Source organism: Gastrolobium bilobum, unplaced genomic scaffold, assembly GCF_033153095.1.
Source record: "Gastrolobium bilobum isolate Gb01-03AN ecotype WA unplaced genomic scaffold, APGP_CSIRO_Gbil_v1 utg24721, whole genome shotgun sequence".
In the NCBI taxonomy this organism is placed as follows: Eukaryota; Viridiplantae; Streptophyta; class Magnoliopsida; order Fabales; family Fabaceae; genus Gastrolobium; species Gastrolobium bilobum.
In genome coordinates, this window is record NW_026899863.1 from 111,335 (window position 1) to 121,800 (window position 10,466).

The 10,466-nt window shown below is 34.0% G+C and overlaps 1 protein-coding gene across 1 annotated transcript; it reads right to left on the reverse strand.

The window, feature by feature from the left end:
• Nucleotides 1-2,882: 2,882 nt before the first annotated feature.
• On the reverse strand, nt 2,883-9,741 carry LOC133293987 (65-kDa microtubule-associated protein 3-like). The gene is made up of 13 exons (XM_061492625.1): nt 9,096-9,741; nt 6,826-6,911; nt 6,516-6,713; nt 6,169-6,414; nt 5,735-5,944; nt 5,495-5,650; nt 5,152-5,311; nt 4,647-4,798; nt 4,472-4,559; nt 4,090-4,163; nt 3,823-3,897; nt 3,503-3,698; nt 2,883-3,349 (listed from the first exon to the last, which is right to left on the reverse strand). The coding sequence occupies exons 1-13, from the start codon at nt 9,739-9,741 to the stop codon at nt 2,883-2,885; spliced, it is 2,754 nt and encodes a 917-aa protein (XP_061348609.1).
• Between the last annotated feature and the right edge of the window lie 725 nt (nt 9,742-10,466).

Genomic DNA, 10,466 nt, shown 5'->3' on the forward strand with positions numbered 1-10,466 from the left:
AGTCCCGTCAGTATAAATGACATATATTAATTTGAAAAAATTTATCCAATTAATTTTAACTGGACAATTTTTTTGCATAAAAATTTTAAAATGATGCTTTAATCTAATCTTGTTATACATTATTCGTATCCTGTTATATGTTATTCGTATTCTATCAACCTATATAATAAGTGATACATTTTAAGCCTGACAGATTATTCATATAATGTGATTACACCAAATATGGAGCTTATGTTTATGTCATCTTGCTAAACACAACCTGCATATTGTATAATATAAAATTGGCAACTTGACAACCAGTATAATAAGCGAGTCACTTGGCTCTATAGATTATTCATGTGCTGTCCAAGGTCATATGTTCTTCTGCCACTTGTAAGACACCCATGAGACCTACTGGGATTTGGATTCAGCCACAAGCAGTTCCATTTGTCCTAGGTTGCTTTGGCTTTTAGTCACCCACCCTTAGGGTGTTTGATTCAAGTTTTTGGAGAGGATTATCGGTAATTTTTCTTTGGTAAATGTAATTACCACGTTTGGTAGAAGGAATAGATTACGATTCCCGAATATCCAAGGATTACCGGTAATTTGATTTATAAAGAAAAGTCACTATTCAGATTACCAAAAATAATATGGTAATTCGGAATACCAATCAGAATACCAAGTGAAAGGAAAGCACAACAATAAATTTTGAGACAAAAATACCCCAATACACATAAAAATCTAGACCCAATCTATCAATTACAAAAGTAAAAATAGTTTGGGGTTATTTTTGTAAAATAACCTCATATTCCAAGTCATATTTCGTTCTAAACCAAATATGAAATCAGTAATTTTTACCCAATATTCCCGGTAATATTTTGGCGAACCAAACACATCTTTCGTAAGATTCTAAGTAAACTCAATTTCTACTGAATTCCCATTAATCATGATTCCCGATCACCAAAAAATTTCTCCTGTACCAAATACACCCTTAGAGGTTAGACTTGGTCTCTTTATCTCTTCTCTCAGGTGGTTGCAGTGCACATGCTCTGTTAGTCAGATCAGAACACAGCATGATTAGAGTGGACCCACAGACAATTTCAAATTCAGACATAACTTAAGAAGGGTTATTGTATAATTTGATGTTAACATTTAAATATTTCAAAATAATTTTTAAATGGTAAGATAACTGAAGGGTGAAACTTATATTTTTCAAAAAAATTGTATACTATAAATTAAAATATAAAATATAATTATACTTCTTTTAAAAAAATTCTTTCAACGGTTTTATTATTATAATGTTACATGATATAAGAACATTTTTCTACCCTCACAATAAAGAAGAGAGAAGGTGAAATGATGAAAGAGAAAAAAAAATATGTGAACCCCACCTCTTAATTGTGTGTGTAAGAAAATGTTCTTATATCATGTAACATGATAGTAATAAAACTCTTTTTCAAATTGTGTATATATAATAATAATTACATTTTTATATAATAATATGTACAATCAGCCGACAAGCCTGAAGATGAGAAACGACTTTATACGACAGAAAATCCAAACCTATGATCATGTCAATAAAGCGATAAGATTGGGTCACCCGAGTCACTTATCCATCCATATTAAAATATTTTTTTGAGTTTCTTTATATTATTTCCCATTGAAGATTAATTTTTTTATGATATAGAAATCATCGAACTGAATTTTATCTCAACTAATAAAACTTTTTTCATATTTTAAACATGTGGACCCACCTCTTAATTGTGTGTGTAAGAAAATGTTCTTATATCATGTAACACGAAGCAAGGGATTGTTTGGTGCAGGGATCAAACCCTGCCTCAAGCAGTTTCTTGAAAAATCTTTGGGGGCCAGAGGATAAGCCAAAAATCTTCGGTTGAAGGATTAGTCTCGTCCTTTCTCCGGTTGCGAAGCTTAGTGCACCCACTGTTACAATGAGGGGCTAGCCCAAACGGGCCGTACCTCGAGGGCATGGTGCCCGGAGAAGATTGAATGGGGATACCTCCTGGCAATGTACCAAAAAAAAAAAATGAAGAATGAATATAATAAGGACTATATTTATCACATTTTACATAAAAAATAAAATTTTTATACACGCGGTGGTTCTCATCTCTTTTTTTCTTTCTCTTTTTATTTGTGAATCTTACTTATAATTTTGTTTCTACAACATAAAATAATTATTTTTCTAAAAGTTCATAACAAGAACAGCTATTTAGATTTTTAAGAAAGTTTTTTTTATCACTTCCTTATTTTAAAAGTATTTTCTATAAAAATTACAGCTATTTAGATTTTTTTAAAAATATTTGATTTTTGAAAAAAATATTTGACTTTTGACTTCTGCTTTTTTTAAAAGTTAAAATTTTTAGCTTATGAAAAAAATAGATTTTTGGCTTTTTTTATGACTTCTGCTTTTTTTTAAAGCTGACATCTAAACAGATTTTTTTTGAGACGTGTTTTTTTTTTCTTAAAAAATACAATTTTTAAAGAAAAAAAAAGCCGAACCAAACAGACTCTGAGTTCATTTCAGTGAAGCAAAATAAATCATATAAGAATCGCTTAATCCATAATCCATGTGGCCCAAAGAAAAGAACCCTCTTTCACATGGTATTTTGGATTAAATCAAAGTCTTAATATGCTTTAACGTTAGACAATTTCCAACCAAAATACGGGAGTAGATCCTGTAACATTAGAATTTCACTTCATGTAAACAATTTTAAAGAGAGAGATGCAAAATTTTTATATCACTTGATCATGTGAAATTTTAATACGAAGAGAATCTATTTTCCAAAATACACTTGCCCAATAAAGTCCCAAAATACGCAGAGAATATGTCAGCAAGCCAGCAGCTATCTTGTGTTGATTGAACTTCCTCTCCAAAGTGTGAATCATTGAGCATAGTTTTTAGGTAGGATAAAACCAGCTCTCATCTCCTCAAATGAATACTCAAATAGTTGAGCACTCTTTGTAGCAACTGTAGAACCAGGATATACACTAAGCGTGTCTGGACCGTCTGGTGTAGTGGCAGTCAACATAAAGACTGAAGTTAGAGGAGTTGTAGGCACTGGGAGTCCCATATTCTTGGGGGTCCTGTTTTCTTCATCGCCAGCAATAAATGGCTTAGAAGGTGGAGTTCCTGTTAGCGTTTGAACTTGTTGCTGTATTGATTGTGTTGGTACATTCTGTATTTTACTATGGTCTTCTTGAAAAGTTGTTATGTTGGCTTTAGACATGACTGTGGAAGAAACAGGAGAGAGGGGCTTCTCAGTCACTGGTGACTGATTTTCAAATTCCTTTTCTGCACTGTACGCAGTATTCTTTACTGAGTGACCAATAACTTTAGAGGTATCCTTTCCTGCACAGGTTTCCATTGATAATAAGCATTTAAACTTTCAAAAAGTATCCATTGACAGGCACTGTACAAGAAAAATTTAAATACCTGAGGATTGAGTTGAAGGGCAAGCATTCTTGTTGCGAAGGATAGAGCCTTTCTGATTGGTTAAGTTACCCTTTTTATTAGATTGCTCAATAAGAGCAGCTTGTCTTGGACCCTGAAGCATTGCTCCACCAACGGAAAATTTTCTGATACTTGGAACTCCTATCGAACATCTGGACGCCTTTTTTCCACTTATAGACGGGCTGGGTTTTGAGCCGAAAAGTACTTCATGCTCTGCCATCAGTTGTCCCTGAAGTTTCTTTTGATCCTAAAATAGATATGAAACAAAAACAATTCAATTATAGATAATGAGTACAAACAAGTAAAATGTCTCGAAGAAAAATCTGCACCAACTATTACATATTTAGATACAATAATGTACTACTTCATACCCTGTGTCTTTGCCTTTCATTCTCTTTCTCCTGCCTTAAGGTGCTGTAATCTTCAAGCATGGAAAGTAGCCGGCTCTTAACACATCCATGAAAATAAACATACGTGAAAAGATATGAGATGTATCCAGTAAAAGATAAGGAATTCATATGCCAAATGCTATACTTTGAAAATTATATTCCCAGAGAAGTCTACCTCAGAAATATTACATAACATGTAGCAGGCTAATTCATAAAAGTTGGATAAATGGTTGTCCTAAAAATACTTACTCCTTCATACAAAAACTCGAGTCCTCTTTCATTTTCCCATGCTGTAACTTTAGAAATCATTTCCTCTACCATCCCTGTTTCAATAACATACAAAAAGAAAGGGGGGAATGAGGACGAAGCCCATAATTCAGACACTATAAATTAAACTACTTTTGTTGCATCGTCCTCCTTTGTTAAAGCAATACTCTAAGAATAAGTGAATAACAAAGTTAAAAATATACAAACAACCGCATACAATTAATAAGCTGACTTCAACATGTAACATGTCAACATTTAGTCCAAATCTAGCATATTGGAAAACTAGAACCTAATTGCAGAAGCTACTGCAAAATGATAGCAACGTATTTGAAGAAATAATTATGATGTGCAGAGGGGCACTCACCAGGAATTTTGCTTAATAAAGCGCGGGCCTTCTCAGCACGTTTCAAGACAAGATGCGCACCTCTTCCAGCATTATAACGATTATCATCCTAAAAACCCACAGTAAATAAAATAAAAAGCAAAACAAAAACAAAAGGAGGAGGTATCCATTATTGTCAATAACAACAGTGCCCCACCCTGTTGTACTCCTCCAGCCAGCTTTCTTCTTGACTAGCAGCCAGCCATTTGTCAACCTTTTCAAGGATTTCTTTCCTGCTAAGAGCTTCTTCTTTTGTCTTTGTAATTTGGTGCTCAATTTGTTCTAACAGGTTTTCATGGCTTACAGACTCTGCAGAATGATTTTCAAAATGCATGAGAGGAAAAATAATGAGATTCATGGCACATATTGATAAACAATAACAAACTAGTAAAGAATTAAGAAACAAAAAAATTTACAGTAGTCCTGGGAAAAGCAGATGATAAAAAGGAAGAAATTTAAATTAATCGCCATATCTTTGTTCTTCTGTTCATGATTACTCATCCCCAGGTGAATCTTGTAAGCAGTCTATGTCTTGGTTACTTGACATATATCCGTAAAGGCTTTAAAGTAAAATTGTACGAACTGAGGAATCCTTATGCAATAAATGAAGAATGATATAAATACCAGCAATCTTTAAATTAAAAACCTATCCAAAATCTTACCAGATTCTAAAAACTCATTTGGATGTTCACTTGAAAAAACTATTTGTGTTGTTAGACGTGTACTTCTGCATATTTCGTCTAACTCCAACTTCTTTCTCAGTAAAAGTTCTTTCATTTTGGCTGATTTAAGTTGTTGAAGCCTTCTAACTTCTCGCTCAACCTTCAAAGAGAAAAACCCATTCAGTTAGTAACACAATAAATAGTGAAAACTACAATAAACGGTAAAAACTACAATAAAATTGGAGCCAATTTATTTTAGGTGATAAGGAAGAACCGAACCAAGAATTTTTTTTCTTTTTTTAGTACATCGAACCAAGAATTTTAGTCAAAGATTAAAACTCACGTAGATGACAAAGTCAATTGAGAGCATGTTAGGCGCAGTAAATTCAGATTCCAAAGCAGCAATATTACTGGTTATGTTGTGAAATTCCTGCTGTTCCTCAAGTGGTGTATCCATCAAATTCCACATCTCTAATAGTTCAGTTGCAAGACTTTGAAGCTGATACAGCATGAAAAGTGAGAAAGGCTACCGGAAATAAAACTAGTTTTTGGCAGGATGAAGGATAAGAGCAAGAATACTGACCTTTTGCATTCTCTGTATTTTAACCTCTCTCAACCTTTGTACTTCAGAACTCAAATTCTTTACTGTGTGGTCACTTACATCTCTTGTTTCAGTGGCATTAACCATTTTGGGGCAAATCTCACAAATTTTGTCTTTGACATCCAAACCAAGGACCAAGCACAATGAATTAAGAGTGTTCAGGAGGTCAGCTACCTGTTTCAGTCGACTGGCCTGCGGCAATTTAAATAAAAAAACGCTGAGAAATTAACATTTGAAAGTTATTCTTTCTTAGGGCAAGAATATGTTTGGAAGAAAAAAAATGATCATTCTTTCATCTAAATCTACTCAAAGCATGAACTGCATTGCATCATTACTGAGCACAGGGACAATATCCAATTTCTGTCTATCAAAAGTTCAGACACCCAACAAATAATATAGGATTAAGGTCAAATCACCTTTTCATTTTGAAATTGAAGTAACTGCTTCTGTAATTCTTCTAATCTTTTCAAAGACAAGTTGTTCTCATCAAAATATGCACTAACCCCCACAGAGCCATAGAGCTCACATGAAATATTTTGCAACTGATGTAAGACTTCTAAGAACTGTTTCTTCCTTTCAGTTTTCAGCTTGTGCATCTCATCAAGTTGTGATACAACGGTTTCACGTCCTTTCTTCAAGCTGCCACAAGACTTTGGCTCAATCTGAGGACACACCAATAGAAGTTTGTCAATTGTTAAATTTCCCTGTGACCTATAAAACGGCTAAATCATAAACTCAATTCTGGAGTGCCAACGAGACTTACATGTAGTGGTTGTTCACCCATTGCCGCACAGATGCTAGCAATTTCTGCTTCATAATCATCAATTTCTTGCTGAATTTGTTCTTTATACTGTTTGGCTTCATCCACTTGTTTTCTATAAAACTCCAGACACTTCCGTTCTATTTCGAGCAACATTGCATCCTTCTGTGAATCAGACTCTCCAATTTCATCCCATATTATCTGACATTCAACACATAAGGATCAAACATACCGAAAATAAACAATGTTAGTGTTAAAAGGAAGAGAACATAAGCAAAAAGAGAATCTTCACAACTTAGATATGGTTGAGAACCTGAAGCTCTTGTAGTAACAAATCACATGCTGTTTCTTGATGAGGAAGCTTATTGCTACTGTTGCTAAACATAGCAAACAAGTATGCTGAAAATTTATAAATAATAATAATAATAATAAAAAAGCATGATTAGGAAATGTGAAACATAAACATAATCAAACATTAACAGCTTCCATTAAATCTAAGCTTAGAATTCTGGGGAAGGCAACAAAAATAAAACATGAGATAACTCTCTACTCAACCATGCTTGAAAATATTCAAATTTTTCAATGAATTTGAAAATGCTCAAAATCCTATTGTTCCTCTGGCTTTTCAACTTCACCAACTATTGATTACCGATTGGTTGCTGAATTCAGAATGTTCAAAACAAATAATTTTGTGTTTTTCTTTCCTCTCTTTTTTCCTTCGTTTTCTCAGAAACCAAACGGGGCTGAATTGAAAAAATGCCAAAGAAAACAGACCTGATCACGAGAAATTCAGGCTCAACACAAAGAAGGCAAATTGGGGATTTTTTTTTTTTCTTTAGGGTTTTTGAAATTGAAATGCGATTTGAAGAATGAAGAAGAGAGGGGTTTTTGAGAGTAGCAACGAGCAAAGTGTGAGAATCGAAATCGGTTTTGGGAGGGAAACGTAACGGGAGGAGCCGTTTTCTTGGGGTTCACAATCGAATCAGATAGTGACACGTCATCAAGGATTGAGTATTGATGACGTGGCGAATTTTGGAGGATGTAATCTATGGACTGCAATAGTCTGCGATTTATTTGATTGGATCCATGGGGTGGTCAAACATTTGAATTTCAAAAAAAAGAGAAAATATATTGGTTTTTTTTATTATAACGCTGAACTTTTATTTATGTTTTCATTAATCATGGTTGAATGTTTTTAATTAATGTCGCTTAATGATGAAATTTGGAGAAATGACCAGTTACATTTTTAAAATTTTCAAATAAAACAATTAATAACTTTACCGTGCAATGGAGGCAATCTTGTTTGAAAACATAATTATATATTTGAATTTTTAAATTTGTAAATTTAAAGGTTTACGGTTTATTTTTTAGATTTATATAGAATTAAGGTTGGAACTGCGGTTATGATTTTAATCAAGTATTCTTTTATTTGGTACATGAATCTCAAAATTGAACTTAGGATCAAGAGTTTTAATCAGTATTCTTTTATGGGTTCATTTTTTCTGCAGTTAGATAAGTTATCTGTAGTATGTCTAATACGATGTCATTTTGAGATAGAAATCATGATATTTTTATAATTTTAATTTATTTTAGGATTATTATAGTCTTTATATTTATAATATTTTAATCTTTCAATCTCAAAACGATATTATTTTAGAAGTAAATGCAGCAGAAATATTTTTCTGTTCTTTTATTTTATTTGGTACATGAATCTCAGAATCTCAAGTATGTCTTGTGCCCAAATTTTGAAATGTCAAAATCGGAAGTGCCAATAATAAATCAGAAGCAGGGAAAGAAATTAAGAGGATGGAGTTCGAAGAAATCACGGTGCGAATGTGGAAAGATTGCCAGGGAGCAACGCATGAATGGAGGTTGCATCATAAAGAAAATTGTGTTCAAGTGTGAGTATACAAACTTTATTAAAATAATATTTGCAACATCTCAATTCCAAGCTCCCCTCTTATAATATAGTTTGATCATAATGTTAGATTCCGAAGCCCATAAATAAATCATGGTGCATCAAGACTAATACCTATTACTGTTAGCTTATGGTGTTCTAAAAAAATTCATATCTTAAAACCAATTTCAAAACATAACCATAACATATAAATTTCAGAAGACAAAACAATAATCAACGTATCACAATTTTATAAATCATTTCTTCAATGTTGCAATGCTTCTCGAATAATCAGCCATAAAGTTACAATAATTCTCAACATCTGTAATATCATTCCATAGGATTTCTCAATGTTACCAAATTCATGTCAAATATTACAAAAGCAATTTGAATCAAATAATAATAATGTAAAGAACTTTAAATACTTAATTTCTAAGATGTATTCTGATAGGGAAAACCTATCTCTTGCACAGTTAAAGAAGAAAGGAAGAAGAAAGAGAATTCGAGAATCAGGGATGAGAAAAAGAGAGTTTATTCAAGACAATATGATTCAATACCTATCTGGGTTACACCAATCTAATTTATACATCTCCTATTTCTGATAGTCTGTTACGACTACACGTGTACTCCCCTAACTACCTTTCCTAGCAATTACTAGCTTACCCCCACCGAATACACTTAGTCACATGTGAACCTTTTGGGCCTTCTTATTTCTCTTCTTGCTCTGCCTTCAGCAAGACTAGTAGTAGCTGCATTCATTTCCTTCTCATTTGTCTGTTGTCCTTCAATTCCACTCTCAGCTGCTTGTTCTTCCTCTAGTCTTCGTGTTTCATTCATATTAATACCCACCCCATTAAAACTAACCTTGTCCTCAAGGTTAAAATGTGGATACTGTCTGCGAAAGTCGTTGAAGTCCTCCCAAGTTTCTACTTCCTGAGGTACTCCATGCCAACGTACCTTAAGCTCCACTTGTTGTTGGTCACCCACTGCAATCCTTCTACTGTCAACAATTGCTTGTGGTTCTAATACAGGTAGACCATTAGTGAAAACTTCTGGCAACGGAAAAGAGGTGATAGTGTTGTCTCCTTTGTATGGTTTGAGAAGGGAAACATGAAATGTATGGTGTATCTTCGCATGTAGTGGTAAGTCCAATTTATAGGCAACCTGACCAATTCGTTTAAGTATTGCAAATGGACCAAAATACCTTTTGCACAATTTGTTGTTCACCCTTTCTGCTAGTGAGGATTGTCGGTAGGGTTGTAGGTGGACCCAAACTAAGTCTCCAACATTGAAGTGAGCCTCTCTTCTCTTGCGATCAACACTTGCTTTCATAGACTTCTGAGCCTTAAGTAAATTCTCTTGCAACTGTTGTAAAATAGCCTATCTATCCAGTAGAGTAGTGTCAACTTCTGCTAAGCTGGTAGAAGAAGAAACATAGTTGAGAATAGGGGTGGATCTCGACCAAAAACAGCCTTGAAGGGTGTCATTCCAGCTGAAGAATGGTATGATGTATTATAGCAATACTCAGCCCAATGTAATATCTTTGACCACCTCTTAGGAAAATCTGCAACAAAGCAACGTAAATACTGTTCTAAGACTCGATTAACAACTTCGGATTGGCCATTCGATTGAGGATGGTAGGCTGTAGTTCTCCTCAATTGTGTGCCACTTTGCTCAAATAATTCGACCCAAAATCGGCTAAGAAAGATAGAATCTCTGTCAGTGATAATTGATTTGGGAAGGCCATGGAGTTTACATACCATAATGGCAAAAAGATTGGCCACTGTAGTTGCTGTGTATTTCTGTGGTAAAGGACCAAAGTGTGCTTGCTTGGATAAACGGTCAAAACCCACAAGAATAGTGGTAAAACCATGTGAAACTGGTAAGCTCACTATAAAGTCCATTGATAAATCCTCCCAAATGTTGATAGGAATGGGAATTGGTTAGAGCAAACCCGCAGGTGCTTGGGTCTGGTATTTAACTTGTTGACAGACTAAGCAAGAGTGAACAAAATTCTTGACAGCAGCGTGCCAATTGGGCCAAAAGAAACTGGCAGA

Bases quoted from the DNA above. Each gene is read 5' to 3' on its own strand.
- LOC133293987 (XM_061492625.1), bottom strand. From the start codon at position 9,741: ATGAAAGCAAGTGTTGATCGCAAGAGAAGAGAGGCTCACTTCAATGTT. The intron at 5,651-5,734 runs GTCAGTATTCTT...ATGCTGTATCAG, and splicing joins AAATACAGAGAATGCAAAAG to CTTCAAAGTCTTGCAACTGA. The intron at 3,350-3,502 runs GTAACTTAACCA...AAACCTGTGCAG, and splicing joins TGAGCAATCTAATAAAAAGG to GAAAGGATACCTCTAAAGTT.